Genomic DNA, 18,507 nt, shown 5'->3' with positions numbered 1-18,507 from the left:
TTATATGTCTTTGATCACAAAAAATAGACAAAATAGTAGGCAGGTAATTACATTTCTACAGAGCTTGAGGTCTGAGCTGCAGTGTTCCCAGGGGTACCCATTGTGTAGAGACTGGTTTGCATAGTCTCGCTTTAAAGATTTCCATCATCCTTCCTCCTTTCAGCTGTACAATCACTCATGGGGCTGTTATTCTGAGGTAAACTCGGACAGGAACTCTTGTTGAGATGACTAGAAAAACATAGATTATTTGTTGTGTTCTCAAGGGTGTAATAGTGTTTCCTCGTATACAGTACAGAGGCCCGTCAGAAGTTATATTTTGAGCTGCCTCTAAATATAAAGCAGTGTAACGGCATCATCTTAAAGAAGTATATAATTTAAAGATTAAACAGTGAGAATATGGACAGTCTGTTTCCTTTCAGAAAGACTGAGACTAAGTATGAATAACTGAACCTGTCAAAATCAAAAATATGTCATAACTAAATTACTGAACTTAGTCAACAGTATGGGATTAGCTAAGCCTCTCTGTTCTCTAGTAGTATGCCTTAATTCTTCATGACATCGATTCAACAAGGTCCTGAAAGCAGCAGCTTTGGAGGAATCCATTCTGCTGGAAGCAGTCATCAGAAGATGAGTGCAAAGTGTGCCACCAAAAGCCTGAATTGTTGATACGAGGCAGGATGGATTTATATTTTCATGTGGCTTCTGACCTCGCCATTCAAATGTTGCAGTGGAAATTTAGCTCAACATTTTTCCAACCTTCTGTCGTGCGATTTTGGTGAGGCTGTGCAAACTGTAGCCTCAGTGTGGCCATCTGCTGCAAGGTTCAATGTGTTGTGCATTCACAGATGCTCTTCTGCATACCCTGATTGTAATGAGAGGTTATTTTGAGTCCCTGGCCCTGAGAGCTGTCACTCACTAGTTTCTCTTTTTTCTCTCTGTGAACTCTAAAGTCGGCTGTGCAGGAATATCCAGCAGATCTGCAGTTTGTGAACTGCTCATACTTATTCAACTTGTCACCCACAACCATCCCTCTTTGAAAATCACGTAAATCACTTTTCTTCATCATTCTTATGTAAAGTTTGAACTTCAGCTGGTCACCTTGACCATGTCTATGTGCCTAAATCCATTGAGGAGCTGCCATGTGATTGGCTGATTAGATATTAATGTTAATGAGCGATTGAACTGGCATACCTAACAAAGTATGAACTCCTTATGATTGTCAGATTCAGAATTAAAATCAAAGACATGCTGTGTGAAAAGATCTGGTATTTTAAAGATTTTTGAGTTTAATCCAAGCGTCTCTGCCGCAGTCTCTGGAGAGATGATAGCCTGCGCGCCTAGACAGAACAGCTTGCATAACATTCTCACACTTGTTGAAGAAATCAGAGCTTGCGAGTTTCAGTGGAAAAAAAAGCCTCGTTGCATGGCAGCCAGCCTCCCCGACAGCTCCGAGGGGCCTCAGCGGACATATTTCTGCTCAGCTGTTTGGTTGCCCTGGAAACAAGCCAGTGTAGGCTACATATATAAATCCCATGGAAAAGATGTACAGGGAGGGGATCGTGTAGTCAAGGTTTTTAGCCAGCAAGGAGGCGCCGTTCACAGGAGTTACCCTTGAAAAGCAGGTGGATGTCGACCTCAAGGCCATCCCCGCCCTCCAGGTGCAACAGAGATAGCCTGCTCATTCTGTTTTTACCTCAGGTTTCCTGAAAACAATGCAGTCAGACTCAACAAGAAGCAGCAGCGAGAAAGCTGCCAGAATGAAACAAGTCAATGTCAAATGCTTTGCCATTTAAAAAAGCTCATTAGGGAGCAGTCCCTCTATTTTCGATGTGCAGCTTGTGATGGGGAAATGAACAGAAGGCTTTTGGAGGTGATGGGGCATTTAGTCAGGTCACCTGTCTTTCTTTTCCTTGGAACTTCCTCTTTCTCGTTGCTGATTTCTTCTCTTAAATTCAGACATCGAAGTCGTGCAAAGACATTAAAGGAAAACAAAATGATCTTTTGCTTTTTTTAGAACTGTTATCTGTCTAATCCTCCTTATCTTCACACTGCTTCAGATATTAAAACACACAGGAAAACAAACAAGCAGCTGAATCTGCTCCCCGTTTTGCAGATTGCAGCTCGTACTTCGTGCGATTCCACATCCCTCAGCATCCCTATACGTCAGCGCGTTTAGCAAGTACGAACTCATACTGTAGGCCATATCATGTATCTTTGATCCCATGGGTTTGCTTGGACATAAAAGGTGTTTATGTCTCAGAGTGCTGTGTTTAAAAGTGAAGGACAGACACAGGAAGGGTGTCAGCGTCAGAAGTCAAGTGGAGCTTTCCAGATGTTATACAGAGGATGTGAGTTCATTCTCTTAAAGTCCAAGACAATCTTTCTTAACACAAAACAACCCCAATGTCAACAAGTTACCTTTGTCTCTCGTGTATGAGAGCGCACACTGGGTGAAGCATACACGCACAAGCAGTGCCACAGTGTTTGTTTAGTGCATGAGTCACTTTCAGCAACACGACATACAGTATATGCCACATTGACCTTTTTCCTTAGGTTCTTTTTCTTTACTTCCTTCGCTGCCAGTCCACTCTCTCTGTGGGCTTCCAACTATCTTCCTCCTTCCTGAGCAGTTTCCTAATTGCTCCGCGTTGCTGCAAGGTTCACCTCTGTCAGCAGTAGGCAGCTGCGAAATCAGGACCTTTCCTCTTCAGTGGAACACCTCCCTTTCTGTCCTGCTTGGCCGTGGGCTGAAACACTATTATTTCAGATGGTCAGCTGGAATCTCTGCTTCATTCACTGAGTTCATGTTTACGCCTGCACTGTGTCTGTATCTGCATACACCTTGCACCGGGTCGAGTTGCAGAATGAGATTCTCATTTTCATTTGGGGAAAGATGTGAGAGATAAAAACAAAGAGGTGGAGATCCACTCTCCAGTTCCTGCAGTTATCCAAACAAAAATGGTGCAGATAACAAGCGGTGCACCTGTAAGTCAATCCATAGCAGATGTGTTCTGCCTTCTGTGACTCTGAAAACGCACTTTTTTAATAATGTTCTCACAGAATGCACCGCTTTAAATAGTATTCACATGAAGAGGATATAAAAGCAGCAACTCCTCAGGTGAATTCAATCAGGCTTTTTTTGTTTATAACAGCAAAGATGATGCAAGTTTGAGGAATCGCTGGGTTACTGTTGAAAGTCTGAAACAGTGATAGCTCAATTTTAAGATCAATAAGGCAAAGTGCTACAAAAAAGCCAAGCGAGAAGGCATAAATAAAGTACCAGCATCTATGTGGCCTTTTTCTAGCCTTCCTGCCCACTCACTTGACCCGTCTCGAGTCCGCACACCTTAATGCAATCAACAATAGTGCGTGGCACTCCTCCAGTGTGCCACCAGTCCGCACTAATACAATAAAAGAAAGAATGTTTTGAAGGATTTATTGCTGTCTAACTGTGTTGCGTCATTTGTGTTGTTGGCTATTTTTGTTGCACTAAACCCTCATTTATCAAAATGGACAAAAGATGTAATTATACTTCTGGAGAGTTGCTTCCTGGCATTCTTCACATTACCGTCCGTGCCAGACAGTCCAGGAAACCCACAGAGATCTGATGTTTTTTTTCTTTTAGCCCAGATCTTCTTTTATGATGTTCAACAAAGACAAAATAAAATCCATCATTTGTAATTTGAAACTCCCCGTTAGGCCTTTGTTGCTTCTAGTTTTGAAGGTACGAGGCACATATTATCCTGTTTATGGTGCTTCCACCATATTTACAATAACCGTTGCAGCTAGCTGAAGCCCTACATGTTTCAGTGAAAACTTGCATTTTAAAAAATGAATTCATAAATTGAAAGAACCGGTTTATTTCAGTGGCGTGTTTGTGAAGGTTCTCAGTCATCCAGGTCATCGCAGTCTAAGGAGCTTGGAAAGAAAAGCGTCTGGACTTCTTTAAGTTGCTTGAAGACGTTTCACCTCTCATCCGAGAAGCTTCTTCAGTTCTAAGGTCAAATGGTGGAGAGTCCCAGATTTAAACCCAGTGGGAGTATCCCCCCAAAAGCAAAAGGCATCAATTTCCTGACAACCTTGCTTGCTATTAAATGACCAAAAACACAAACAAAAAGACTTGTACAGTGATCCGAGGGGCTTAAGAGGAAACCTGATGTCAATACAATGTAAGCTGTTTGATGAAGAGTTTCTTTTTTTTCTGTACTGAAAACAAGTTAAGTGTAAATTTGAACCTCAGACAATTCATTCAGACTCGTGCTGGATGCTGTTTTGCAGTTGCTCTGGTAGATTTATGCTTTCCTCTTTTTAAAAAAGGAAAACAATGTTTAAAAAAAAGCTCTTAACACACCAACACAACTCCACTTGACCTTTGCTAGCTGTCCACTGTGATACTACCCTTCTCTTGGCAGTCTCCCAGAAGTTCAGACACTGTACGTCCTTGGCTGCTGTCAGTTCTATTGTCCAGGCTGAAGGGAACGAGAGCACTGGGCTGCAGTTCCACCTGGTTCAGCTGTTTTGACCATTAGAGCCAATCAGTTCTATCGTCTCCCTTTCCTGTCATGGGAAAGTGGCGGTCGGCTCTCGAACAATCTCCCCAACATACAAAAACTTGACAAGTGGCCAAAGGGTGGGAGCGCCTGTTGGGAAGACCCGTAATGTTTTGTGTTTTCCATGTACTCCATGTTCATGTACAGCTGCCAGTACATGTGCAATGGGAAATGTTCAACCTCCCAAAACGGAAAAGGGGCTTTAGTTCCCAACTGACCTCTCAATACTTCTAAAAATGAGTTCACATGCCTCAAAGAGTCCCTGCCAACACACATTATACATCATGAGAAAGGCAGGATTGCTTCCTGATTGAACTTTAAGTGGGGGTGGTATGGTCAAAGCTTTGTTTTTTTCTTCAGAACAAACTACATAAAGCGACGCAGATTTAAGAAGCCACTGCATGTAGAATAACTGCTGTAATCACCATGAAAGGGATCCCATTAAAGTCAGACTGCCAGATTAGGAGGCATGTTCCCATTAGAGCACTTTAAAAAAAAAAAAAAATTTATTAAGACATTCCTCAGCACGGCCCAGTGGATGAATGCTTTCAAGTAGGTCACAATTAAATCAAGATATTATCCAAAACGCACGAGGCGAACTCACTTGCTGACCAACGTTTGACAAACTCAGAGGCACACACGACAGCTTTTTCATTCATTTTTATTCAAATCACCACAACAAGTCCAAATGAAACCAAATGCATCATGTTGGAGAACACAGGCACGGAAGAGTGATTTTTATCAACACAGCGAATAAGAAAAGCAGAGTACGCCGGTACTTTAGTTTGGTATTGTGCTCATTGAACTGAGCCTGTCATCCAGCAGTGCATCCAACAAGTGGGCTGAAAATTGAAAAAGAAGAGAAAAACTCCCTCCATCATGCCTCCTTTACGTATGTCCTCACTGCGATCACGTCTCCCATGATGCATTTCTGTGTGGAAAGGAGACGTCAGGTGATTAGAAGAAATCTGCATGTGCATCAACTCTGGCAAACATCACGCAGAGCATACAATCATATAAGAAGTCACTGCCAGACTTATTTTAAAATATATATATATATATAAATCTTCCTCAGGTATGTTGTGATGTTTTTATTTCCTGTAAAACTCCTCACTTTAAGACAAATACCTTTTATCTTATCATCCTAGATCATTGAGTATAAACCGTACATTTTAACACACATTAACATACTAATTCTACTATAAAACATATAGAACAGGGGAAAGTAAAATAACTTTACGCAGAACTTCTAAACAGATAGTTTGAGGATTAAAAAAAAAAAGAAGTCACACCGCTATCAATTTCCCATCTGTGATCTCTCTCTCGATATTCGTTTCTTTGCCATCCCAGCTCTGTTTCTGCACAAGTTTGCCGTTCTCCAGAGTCACCACGGTCTGCAGGGCACAAAACAGACAAGTGGTCACGTCCAGCACAGATTCAATCAATAATCAATCATCTAAAAGTCAGGCTGTGTAAATGCTTGTTCTGTCTTTCTAACCCTGGTCTTTCTGTCGTCTGCGGTCGTCTCATCAAAAGGTTCGTTGAGTTTGAACTTGATTTCGGTGGTTTTGAAGGTGCTCTGAGACTTCAGGCATATAGTCCCTTCGTCGTCCATCGTCACTATTAAATTGGGCTTGGTCCGGTTGCCCACCTGCCGGGTTGCAAATCCCACACCTGCAGAGCGCGAGGTGTCAGGAAATGTGTCAGATGTAGAGACGCTTTTTAATTAAAACGTTAAAAAAAAAAAAACTATTGTGAAAACTTGAGACAATAAAATTAATTACAATTAAGATTAAAATGTTTTCCCCCCCTAAATTTAGCTCCAACCACAGACGTTCTTACCGATTGCTTTCATGTAGTCGTCAAAATTGTCGCTGGAAATCATCTTCCATGTTCCAACAAATTTCTCGACCATTTTGCAATCCTTGAAAATTTTTTTTCCTCTTTATCCTCAACAACAAAGTGTGCAGCGACTCTGGGTTCAGCACTCTTCCAGTGTGGGAGCAGAGTGTGGCCGTTTTAAAGGGACAGTCCTTTTTTTCAGCAACGGTATAGGAGCCAATCACAGCCTGCAACGTAATATAACGAATTGTTGAAATCCCTCCTCTTGTGAGTTTTTCCCTTTTCCCCCACTTATTTATTTATTTTAATCCGTGACATAGTCGTGGCAATAGTTTTATATTCTAAGCTAAATGTGTATTTATCAAAATTAATCTTCAAACACGGTCATTTTATACAGAATAAACAATATTTTTCTTTGTTACAGTTTCTCTGGTTCCAGAGATGTCACTTCATATGGCGGGCCAAACAGGCCAAAAATGACATGTTTGTTTTCAGCTTGGTTATGAGCTGTCATTCTGTAGTGATCTGCTGATAAGAAGCCATTCCTCTTAACAGGTGAAAAATTGCCCTCCTAGTTTTAGGCTTAATCCCCCTTTCCCCCCTGCAGGCAGTATCCTTCAAGCTCAGGTCGTCTACCAGAGGCCTCGGAGTTTGAGGGTCCCGCGCAGTATCTTTGCTGTTCCTAGGACTGCGCTCTTCTGGACCGAGATCTAAGATGTTGTTCCTGGGATCTGCTGGAACAACACTTTTACCATGACAGTATCATGGTACAAATAACGGTGGCATGGTGGTTAACACTGTGCTCTCAACGCAAGAAGGTCCTGAGTTCAAATCCATCACATCCTTCTTGCCCTGTGACAGCTGAGAAAGGCTCCAGCACAATAGAATTATTATTATTAGGCCTTTGTAGGTGAACATTAAGTCAAATTGAGTTTATTATTAGTTTGCTGACTGATTTCATTTTGAGGAAATACAAACAGGGGCTCTGTTGATATTGTGATGACCTTTACTTCAGTTAAATTCACTTTGGATCCTTGTGTCTTGTTAAAGACTGGCAAAACTGTAATGTGTAATTTTAACTACAGGCTTGAATGTGATTAGAAAAAATCTGTGACTGACTGGTTTTTGCAGTTTTTTCACACCCAGTGACCTATTTAAGGTAGTTGCAGCAACCAGCTGGTCCCTGATCATGCTGCACCTCTGCTTACTGATTACCAGGCAACTGCATAGGTTTCCTGGTCGGAGGCAGCCTGTCTTGAAACAACTAGACAGCAAGGAACGCCGCGAGGTCGGAGACCCGGTCCTCATCTTCGAAGCAACAATTTCAAAGGCAACGAGATCGACACAGTTGCACACAGTCACAATAAATTTGGTCTCCTACCATCATTTTGCTTGTCAGTTAAAGAAAAGTCATTTGAAGTCATTTATGTTACAGTTCTTTTCAGGAAACCTGCCAAAAAATAAGTGTGTGGATGCAATAATGATCCATTAATAAAACATTAAGTCACAGATGGTAATGGGACAGAGGTTGACTATGTGAGAGGGCGGGATTTCACTTATCTGTGACTGGGTGAAAGGCTTTTTTCTCCTTTTCAGATGAGCTGGATGTAAAACTCTGTGCCAAATTACAGCTTTGCTGTGTCAAAGGTTGGAGCTTGCATGACGCTCTCTCAAACACTGGAATGGTCTCCTTTATCAGGAAAATGACACATTATGCAAGGACACACCGTGACCCCGTACTGATCGCAGCACCTTTTTTTTTTTTTAGCAGTTAAAGCATTTTAATTGATCCGGCAAATGTTGTTGGGAAATAACCCAGCTGAGAGAAACTATTTGGCCATATGACAAAAACGATACAGTTCTCTTTATTTTTTACTGTTTAGTTAAAAGGGCACAAAAGAATTTGACTATTAAATATTTAACCAACACAACATTTTAGATTAAAGCCAGCCAACACCATGTGTATGAAATGGAATAGTTTTACTGTACATGTTCAACAATATTCACAGATAAATACACATCTGCCAAGCTCATGATTATTTCTTCTCTCCAACTTTTGCCTGCGGGTCCTTGGCGACGCAGCGGGATTGAAAAGCACTCAGCATCTCACTGCTGGTCAAATTTGCTCCCTTCATCAGCAGCTTCTCTCCGTCTACTGCGGAAAAGAAGGACAAAAACACAATGAGATGACTCATAAGAACAACATGCTTAAGGAGTACAGAAAGGAAATGTTCAAAAGTTCACTCTGCACAAAAGTCGAGTAAGACACGCTGCGGCTCTGCTGACCTGTGGCAGACATCTCCAGCTTTGTAAAAGCCTGACTCACTGCGTGAGTGATGCTAATTGTATGAAATTCCAAGACTGGGTCATATGTTTCTGAGTGTATGAACTGCACATATGCACCATTTCCAGGACTTTATCCTATTTTTGAGTTTTTAGAATTTTTTTTTATCATCTTTGTCTCCCGTGACATATCTGGAATGGGCTTTTTAAAAACATAACCAGAAAGAGAGAACATTAAAACAGGTTACGACTGTCTTGAGTCAAAGGTTAAAGTGAACGTCTTAGTTGCCTTATCATTGTTGTGCCTGGAGGTGATTGTAGTTATGATTTGGTGCTCCAGAGTGATGGATGCATCAGGGTAAGAAGACAGATGGATGAAGTGATGCCTAGTGCCTAGTGTAAAACTCTGTGCGGGCGGCGTTATGATCAGGGATTACTTCAGCTGGTCAGGTTGACGTTAGGCAACAATTTCTGACCACAAACCGAGATCAGCTGACATCTCTGAAAAAAATGAATGGCCAAATTTTTCTATGAAAACAAATCTTCCCTGATAGGGAAGATGCATGAGATGGAGCCACCAGGTATATAATAGTCAACTGTGAGAGAGTGGTGGAGACAGCATGAATTGGACACCACCTTAACCCCACATTGAGAAAGACTTCATGCACAAATACAAGTTCTTGACAGAAAATGAACACACCTGTATAAAATGACATATTCTGTCTTAGCAGCAGGTTACAAAAGTCAGACAGCTACTTTTGTAGGCATTATTAACATTTCATAAGTGCTAGACGAGCCAGTTATGAAATTACACATCACTTCAGACAGCTGAGGGAACGACGGCAACGATCTCATCCAAAATAACTCCACCCATGAGAACACTCCCATGAAGTCTTGAATTGTAACGATATGAGCATGTAACTGGACCTCATACTGACAGCTCAACAACCGTCTCCAGATTGATCTCCTTAAGATGTCGTAAAATAACAAGTTAGCAGGCCTCCCCACCTATAAAACTACATAAATCACATTTGATTCCTCTTCAACAAGTGAAAATAGTGGACTGTGTATAAAAATACCTGTAATTTCTACAGAGTTAATGCAATCATTTTTTTAACCTCTCGAGTGACATCTTGATTGTTTAATTTAAAATCCACTATGGTGGAGTACTAAGATAAAACTAGAGAAAAAAAACAACTCATGGACCAAACTCTGCCTCCCCCACTCATTCTAATGTGCTCACGTCATACTTACCATAAGTGATATCCACTACGGGCTCAGACTTGTCATGTTTCACCACTGGTATCACCTCACAGTTCATGTTGGTAGCTCTGGCCTTCTCTGAACCCACTAAGGTCAGAAACTCCCTGTGGGACAGGAAAAAGAAGCTTTTTTAGATTTACCTTATAACGCATTAAAGTGACTAAGTACATTTCTTATAGTATGGTATGTTAGCACAACTCGAGATGCTGTAGTAGATGTGAGTATTTCCACAGTGGGGACATCGAGTATGACACACTTAGCTCCATTGCACTGATTTTACAGCAGTAATCACTAGTTACTCTACAGATTCAAAGTAAGGTTGACACCAAACCGGCAATCTGCTTTGAAGTTAGACGAAATAGGCTTGAAATCTACACATTAAAATAGAGTTTAAACATCAGTAATATAGATTTCCCTTTAGCTTTGACATTTTGTGTATTTTCTCAAAATATTTGTGAACCGTTGATTTAGGCAGTAATGTACACTCTAAGGCCACTTTAATAGTTACACCTCTTCAAATGCTTGTTAACACAAGTATCTAAACTGGGTGTGTAGACAAGTGGTCAAGACGGCCTGATGAAGTTCAAACCAAGCATCAACCGAGTGACTTTGAGCATGGCATGGTTATTGGTGCCAGACAAGCTGGTCTGAGTACTTCGCAAACTGCTGATCTGCTGGGAATTTCCCGCACAACCATCTCTGGGAGAAAATATCCAGCCGCAGTCATCTGGGTTAAAATGCCTTTTTGAGGTCATAGATCAGAATAGAATGGTAACACTGCTTCAAGCTAACAGGTAGTCAAGAGTAAATGAAACAACCACTCATTACCACCATGCAGATGCAGAAGAGCATGTCTGAACACAGTGTGTCAAACCTTGAAGTCGGTGGGACTTTGGCAGCAGAAGACCGCTCTGGGATTCAAGTTAGCTAACAACAGGAAACTGAGGCTAATATTCACACAGCAGGTTGGGAAAACATTGCATGCTCTGAATTTCTCAATTTCTGCAGTGACATTTGCACAGTATAAACACAGAGAAACATAAAAACACACGGAAACGTGGAAAATCACTACCCAATAATAAAGTGGCCGGTGTATAATGACCGTATAATGTCATGTGCAATCTAGATAACAAAACAAACGTAAGTGCTGAGATTACTTCAACCAAAACGTACTTTTAAACCTTCCATTAAAAGAGTTTAGACGAGACTTCGTGCAGCATGTCATATAGTGGTGCTATGAATTTACGGAGGGTTTCTTCAACTAACATTAACCAAATGTTGAATGTTTTAAGGGTGTCTTTACTAAGCATGAAAGCCAGCATAACCACAGTCTATTCCGACAAGCATCAACGAGCTATACGCTACATAAAACATGAAATGACGTTGCGGTTGGCGGCTGCTGGCTGTCGCCAACAGCCTTATTGTCAAATTACGACCGTTACCCGCCTTTCAGGCACACTGAACGGCTCTCCGACACAACAGCAGCGTCAAACGCGCCTTTCTTACCGTGTGGACCGGACATTGGACTCGAACGGACAAAACTGAACGGTTATTTTCTTCACAGCCTTCAATACCACGGTCGCTTTGCTGGGAGCCGCCATGTTTTCGATTTAATGACCTCTAACCTCGCCAGAATGATGGGGTTTCTCACATGGGCCACGAGAGGGCGCCACAGGATTAAGGATTCCAGTAGCTGCCTCACTAACAGGTCCATACAAAGGTAATTATTATTCAACACGACATGGAGCTGTTACTTTATAAAGAATGGGAGGTGATCATGATTTTTTTTAGCTTCATAGTTATTAAAGCAGGTGTTTTCCTATCCTTGCAGTCTTCTGCTACAGATCAAAAGATCATTCATAAGATCATTTATAAGCAAAGCAGGGACACACCAACAAATGTTTTCCCCTCTAGGATATTATGCATTAACTTGTGAAGTTATGCATTGTCTACTTAGTTAGGCACTGTCTGTTTAATATCAGCGTTTCCTGTGACTTGACAGAGTAAATTATTGGTGTAATATTGCTGTAGTACTCCCAGTGATAGCTTCACCAGTAAAAGCAGTTCACTGATAACAACACAAGTTGCAACACGGCTTTTATACAAAAAAGTGACTGTTATGTAAACACCAACATCCCCAATCAAAGTGACAAATTCAGAGGAAAAGTGACTGGGGCACCTTCAGGCGTGCAATCATCAGGACGTTGGAGAAGGGGGTCTGTGAGGAAATAAGTCAATAAAGGAGGTGCTGCTGTTCAAATAGACAATCTAACACTTTTTTTTTTTGCACATTTTGGGCGTGACCCCTTTAATACTTCTCAAGAGTGATACTTAAAAATATTTTTGGGGATCAGATATATTCCTCTCATTGAACAGTTTGTTTTCATGTGACTTAAAAAAGAAGAAGAAGGAGAAGAAGAAGAAGAAACCTTGCACATACTAATTACCTCATCTAAACTTTATCAAGGCCTTTCTTGACCTCTGCTCGCTACAGCCGGTTATTTATAGACACCCCTGGTGTCAGGGCCTGAGCAGAACAAATGTGTTGTTCTCAGATCAGTACGCCAGAGTGTGTGCTGTTTATCCCAGCTCTAACACGCCTCAAGTCTCTTTCCTGTGAGCGACAGCCTGACCCAGCCTGTGACAGTCAGCAGAGGCACGAGGGCTCTAAATTTAAACATTAAGGCTAGAGGCCGAAGCATTTCCTATACACCTCCCACCACACACGCGCACACCCATGCACACACTCACACACAATAAGTATTTGTCGGAGGCTTACTGTAAGAAAGTTGGGGAGAGGGCGGTCAGAAACAATAAATGCTCCAGGGGATGTTGACCTCAGAAAGAAAAGGGTATTGTCTTGATGTTGGAGTTCATCTATGAAGGCCTCAGCCTGAGCACAATATGAACTTATGAGATGGTCCCCCTGGGAAGCTGTGGTGTTTAACATGAGCTGCCATGTCTTCTTCTTTGCCACAAGGCTCTATCATTGCTGTTTCTGCAACATGTCGAAAGAAATTCATGCTCTGGTGCCAAAACCCTGTTTTGAATTGTTGTTTCCTCCTTGAGAATGACACCCAAGTTAGGTATGAGTGTAAACCAAAGTGGCTGTAGTATGAAAGAATGAATCAGAAGTGACTGTAACAGCCTCCAAATGAATGGCTAATGGGTAATAGAGATGAATTCACTTCTGAGGAAAGGTGGAGGATTGTGGCAAAGGGCCCCACCACTGAGAGGAATCACAAGGGCGTATCTGTAACACAGAATCATCGTACTGCTGACAAAATGGAAAGAAATCAAACACACTGAGTGCTCTTACTCATTAGTGAGTGCTCCCTGTTTCAATGCCTCTCTGTAAACCTATTAAATATAAATTAAGCACAAAAACTCATAAATCAGTAAATAACAAAAAACGATTCCTGCTGAGTTCCTTCCAGCAATCTGTGCAAAGTACAAAGCTACAAGTATGAGAGAGTACTGCACTACAGCCTGGAACTGTTACACTCTTCAGTGCATTGCATGTAATGGTCTGGATTGAACTAATTACAGTGATTAGTTATAATGTTTTAGGCATCGTAAAAAATAAATGATACCTAATTTGTGGGTTTTCTTCACCGTGAGAGAGATTTAATAAACCTCACACACGGTTACTTCACTTCTGAAAACTCAAAAATGTCCACATAGCAGCCAGGTAAAGGATCCAAATTGACTACACATCCCATAATCCCTCTTAAAGCTTGTATTTGAATTAAATGAACAGGGTTCAGTGCCCTGCAGAAGAAGTGACTCTGCTGCACATCTTCGCAAGCCACTGGGAGACGGTCAAGGCCACTCATAGGAATGGCCGACTACATTTCCCGTGAAGCCCTGCGGGGGCAGCTCTCTGGCACTCCTCCTCCACCTCCTCCTCACAGCAGCGTCCTAGCTGGCTGGAACGGCGGAGCAGACTGAAGTGAGCGTCCTGAAATGCGCGCAGGCTGAAGGACGAGCCGCATCGCTCCGTGTGCGGACACCGATCACTCTCACACCGGCTTCATGCAGCGCGTGGACGGCGTGGACAGAGGTTAAGAGCTCAGCGGGAAAAGCCAGGCGCACTTTTCTATTCAGAGCGGCCGCTGAATGCTGGGCTTTTTAGACTGTCTTCTCCCCTCCGGTGAGTGCATCTTCACATCTGTGTGTAGAAGTTGTGTTTTTATTCGTTGTTGTTGTTTTTTTAATATGTAGTCGGTATATCCAGTGTTATGCCTCTCTTTGTGAGTGACTGTCTGTGTGTGGACGGCTGCATTGGGAAACTTCACGCACAGGCTGAGTGTACTGAGAGTTGTGACTGCGGCAGGCAGAGAGGCAGCCTCGGTGTTCGCAGTGAAACCAAATTTAAGAAGCGGTGACAGTCACGCTGAGACAGGGACTTGTTGCCCTCCGCTGAGCGTGTCGTCTTTCCAGCTGATTTCCAAGAGTGGCGAGCTGTCTGTGTCTTAATTCTCGTTTTTTCCCCTGCACACTTTGTGTACGGTTTAGGGCTGCTGCAGTACACCGAGCTTTAAAATGAAAAACAGTGCATGCGCTTTAAAGGATGCAACCTCCCGCATAACATCTATTGCTTAAGTTTTGCACGAGCTCATAGCTTATGATGTTTTTAGGAAATTCCTGGTGATTCTTTTAAGGATCACGAGATCATTATCTGTTTTTTTTAAAGATGCATATTAACTTTACCATACACACGGATATGGTCATGTGCGTGGATGTTGAGCTCTGTGGATCCCCCCCACCGCTCCTCCTCATTGACACTAACAAGTATGGGCCGTCTTTCCTCCCTCTTCATAGCTCCAAGCAGCCATGCATGCCCTACTGCATGCACATGCATATACAGAGAGTTGCAGATGAACCTCAGACAGCTTTCCCTCCCTGTAATCGTGAATACGAATTTTCCCTCGGCTCACCTGCCGGATAAATAAACACCCCCCTTTTCACTCTCTGTCACTTCTCCCAGATTTGCCCCCCAAGTCTCCCCCTCTCCTGCACACGTTGGCACACACACGCACACAGGCAAACAGAGCCAAATGCCACCCAAAAAAACACCCCCATCCTCCCTCCGTCTGTGCTCAGTTGAATACGATATGTTGGCAGACCATTCACCCTGCAGCGGTCTGGCTTTTCACAGAAGTTGACATTCACTTCACTTCAGCAAACACAGTTTGTGCTTTGTTTCAGCTTCTCTCTGAGTTCCGCCTGTCACGTGCTAAACATTAACAAATTTGTTTTTTTGTGTTTTTGGTTTTTTTGTCCTCCTTTTCCTCTTTCCTGTGACATCACTTGATAAGAGCCCTATGGATGAATTCCCACCTCTGTGACAAAACTGATCCTTAATTTGTTTATTTGTTTTCCATACAGCAACAATGACTGCCATTCAGGCCTTTAAGCCTTTATGGAAATCAGAGGATTGGGAACGATGCTTTAAAAACGTTGAAATGCTCAGCCTGATGAGGTACGATCATGTAATATTATGTTTATAGAAAGTAGCTGGCGGGCGTTTGCAGCTTATAACATGCACATGTCAGACGGGTCAGAGCGGGATGTCTGCGTATGATTAAATCTCTGTCACTGTAAAAGCAACTGTGTTGGGCGAATGGGAGGGCGAGCTGAATGCTTTGTGACACTTTTAACTCTAGAGTATTCATAGCCTTGCTGCTAATGCTGGAATTTGAATGGAGATGAGGGGCTGGGTATGTGCAGCTGTTGTATGGAAGAAGGGAAATGAGTGAGTGTTCCCGAAAGAGTTGCAAGGTTTGGAAAATTTTCGGCCTGGTGCTTTTACTCTATAACGCAAGAATCCAACAGGTTTCCACACAAGTTCTTTGTCATTTTTTAAGCAATTTTGAACCTTTTATTGCTTCTTTTTCTTACTGGTTGGCTCAGCAACATCACAATAGTCAACTACACTGTGCTTTTTCACCTCCTAGCTCACGAGTTAGTCTAGTGGTTTGGATACAGGCTTATAAATGATACCTGTTAAGCAGGTGCTTCCAGGAAATAGAAATAAATGCACGGTAAAACTGTGACTTCAAGTTGTAACACATGTTAGTAAAATGACTTTGTAGAAAGTCATTTGCATCAGAAAATGGTTCTGTATTCTAGAGGGGTGGAGGCTGAGCAGCTGCAGGCGGGTCGGCGCTCATTAAAACTGGCCATAATGTGTATGGTCTGATAGAGAGCCCAGTGATGCTGCTGCTGCCCCGGGCCTGAAGGTCCTCCTGCTGAAAGGATAAAGCATAATCACTCTCTGTCTGATTGCTGCGGGACTATTGTTTCATCATAGGCTGTCAAGATGTTGTTTAGCAGACTACACACATTTCACAGTCAGTTAGGCTTTAACAAGCAAGGACATCAGCCCCATCATTGGTAGGCAAACAGTGGAGCGTTTGGATGTGCACCTCAGATTTTACAATTACCCTGCATTTGCCCTGAGGGGAAAAACAAATGCAGGCTTGAGTCTGGAGGAAGTGCGTGTTGCTGTGTGCGAGTGTTTTTGTTTAATGTCAAGCTTGCTTTGAATTGAGTAGTTTCTGCTCTTATGAAAATGGAAAATGCTATTATGTGGTGTTGTTGCAAAGAGCATTTCTTTCCATCATTGATCTGGAACGGAGAAATGGAAGAGCTAAATGTAATTATTGTCCCTCTCCACGCAGTTTCTGCTGTACTGGTCTGCAGGAGATAAAAGCAACGTGAAAGATTAGAACAGCTGTGTCCACTTTTTAGCTGCCCACCCTCACAGCCATGTCAGAGGGACTTCGGAAATTTGTTTCAAACAACTCTGTCAGCTGTGGTTTAATATTAACATACTTTTCAATCCAGTTCTTTCAGCTACTTCTGTATCTATTAGCTATTACTGTCCGGCTAAACCTGTTTAACCACTACATGTAGCTAAAAAATGCATTCTTACAGTTAGCTAGCACTGCTAATCCACTGTTAGCTAATAATTTAACTGCTAGTCATACTTTTAGCTAAATAATTTGTAATTTATTTTATTTATAATTTTTGCTTGACACTGTTCTCTAACTGTTTATCCATCATCTTTGGCTAATCTTTACTCGCAACTTCAGTTGTTACCCAACAGATAAACCGCTAGCTGTATTTTATTACACATCTTACCCATATTTATTAATAATTTAGGTTGCTACATGAGTTTGCGGTACTTGGGCAACATCTCATTTCTCTTTTTTTTTGCGAGAAAAATGAAAAAAAGGTGCAGCAGAAACATAAGCAAACTTACATGGAAATACATGGCAGAGAATCTACGGTTCTAATGAGCTTGAAAGTCAACATTTGGTATGACCGCCTTTATTCTTCAACGCAGCCTGAACTCTCCTAGACAAGCATTCTTGTAATTTCTTGAAATAGTCTTCAGGAGTTTCCAGTCTCCTTGAAGGACATTCAAATCCCACACTGCTGCAGCATTGTTGAATCCGGGTTTTGGGGAGGCCAATCCATGACATTGATTTTCGAATTTTTATTCCTCGGTGGATCAAAAACTGATGGTACTTTTCTATATTTATCATTTCATCAATTTTGAGAAACTTTCCAAAACCAGTAGCTGAAATGCAACCCTAAACCATGAACGAGCCTTCACTGTGTTCTACAGATAGCTGTACATACATATTGTACCAAAATAGTAAAATCTGGATTCATCACTCCATAAGAAAATTATCACTGATTTTCAGCCCAGCTCTTTTGTAATTTGGGATACCTCAGCCTTGTCTCCCGGTTTTCTTTCCTTCAGAATGGCTTCTGTCAGCCACCCTTCCACTGAGACCACTTCTGATGACGTTTCAGTGATCAGTAGATGGAAGTACAAATGTATTTTTCAGGTCCCGTGTCACAGTTTTTCTGGGGTTTTCTCTTTCTTTTCTTATGGACATAACTTTCAGATACTTTTCATCAGCTGTTGAAAGATTTTTTTAGGCCCAGCACTTCTTTTATCCTCTATTTGTCCAATGCCCTCAGATTTTTTTAAGGATACAGTGCACACCATGCTGAGAAATGCCAAATGTGAGCTTTGGGAATCACCTTCTTAGTGCAAAAATAGTATTTTATTTCAAGTCAAATTGTGTTATCACTGGCATTTTTGCAGATTCAAATAAAGGAAATAGAACAAATGATATTTATGAATGCACTATTTGTAATAAAATGCTTTAAGTTAAATTTTTAAATTGGTTGTTTCTCGTCTGTTATGTAGACATCACAACATCACAAAGGTGGCTTTTATTTGAACTCCACATGTTCAACGTGAATATTTTCACACGAATAGAAAAACAGAACTTGCCATGTCGCAGGTTGGTTGTTTTGGGGTTTTTTTTTCTTCCATTTCTCAGCCAAAAGTTAGCTACAGCTACAGAAGGTGTGGCTTTTTAGAAATTTTTCTTGAGTTTTTCTTTGAGGAAGAGGAAATGCACACAAGAGCCGCTCATGTGGTCAACACATTCTGGTTGAGGGAAGCCGCTGTGGCCTGAGAACGTACTAGCAAAAACTGTCAAGTACACGCCCATGTCCGGAGCTTGGTGGGCAGATCTGA

At 41.8% G+C, this 18,507-nt stretch overlaps 3 protein-coding genes across 4 annotated transcripts in view; 1 reads left to right on the top strand and 2 right to left on the bottom strand.

Annotated features, from left to right (window-relative positions):
* Positions 1 to 5,195: 5,195 nt before the first annotated feature.
* fabp4a (fatty acid binding protein 4a) lies at positions 5,196 to 6,569 on the bottom strand. Its single transcript, XM_005728458.1, has 4 exons — positions 6,393 to 6,569; positions 6,049 to 6,224; positions 5,843 to 5,944; positions 5,196 to 5,481 (listed from the first exon to the last, which is right to left on the bottom strand). Exons 1-4 carry the CDS (start codon positions 6,463 to 6,465, stop codon positions 5,428 to 5,430), a joined length of 405 nt encoding a protein of 134 aa, XP_005728515.1. The 5' UTR covers positions 6,466 to 6,569; the 3' UTR covers positions 5,196 to 5,427.
* A 1,786-nt stretch (positions 6,570 to 8,355) lies between these two features.
* On the bottom strand, positions 8,356 to 11,634 carry mrpl53 (mitochondrial ribosomal protein L53). The gene is made up of 3 exons (XM_005728457.2): positions 11,445 to 11,634; positions 9,930 to 10,042; positions 8,356 to 8,547 (listed from the first exon to the last, which is right to left on the bottom strand). The coding sequence occupies exons 1-3, from the start codon at positions 11,537 to 11,539 to the stop codon at positions 8,429 to 8,431; spliced, it is 327 nt and encodes a 108-aa protein (XP_005728514.1). The 5' UTR covers positions 11,540 to 11,634; the 3' UTR covers positions 8,356 to 8,428.
* A 2,204-nt stretch (positions 11,635 to 13,838) lies between these two features.
* The window catches only part of pag1 (phosphoprotein membrane anchor with glycosphingolipid microdomains 1), a 58,124-nt gene continuing 53,455 nt past the window's right edge, over positions 13,839 to 18,507 (top strand). For both annotated transcript variants that reach the window (XM_005728549.2, XM_013909654.1), the window contains exon 1: positions 13,839 to 14,091. The gene's annotated coding sequence lies outside the window, so the exon portion shown is untranslated. The remainder of the gene's footprint in view (positions 14,092 to 18,507) is intronic.

This window comes from Pundamilia nyererei, unplaced genomic scaffold, assembly GCF_000239375.1.
Source record: "Pundamilia nyererei isolate P.nyererei 1_Seehausen unplaced genomic scaffold, PunNye1.0 scaffold00028, whole genome shotgun sequence".
Classification (NCBI taxonomy): Eukaryota; Metazoa; Chordata; class Actinopteri; order Cichliformes; family Cichlidae; genus Pundamilia; species Pundamilia nyererei.
Note: the sequence above shows the minus strand (reverse complement) of the source record. Positions and strands in the feature narration are given on the sequence as shown.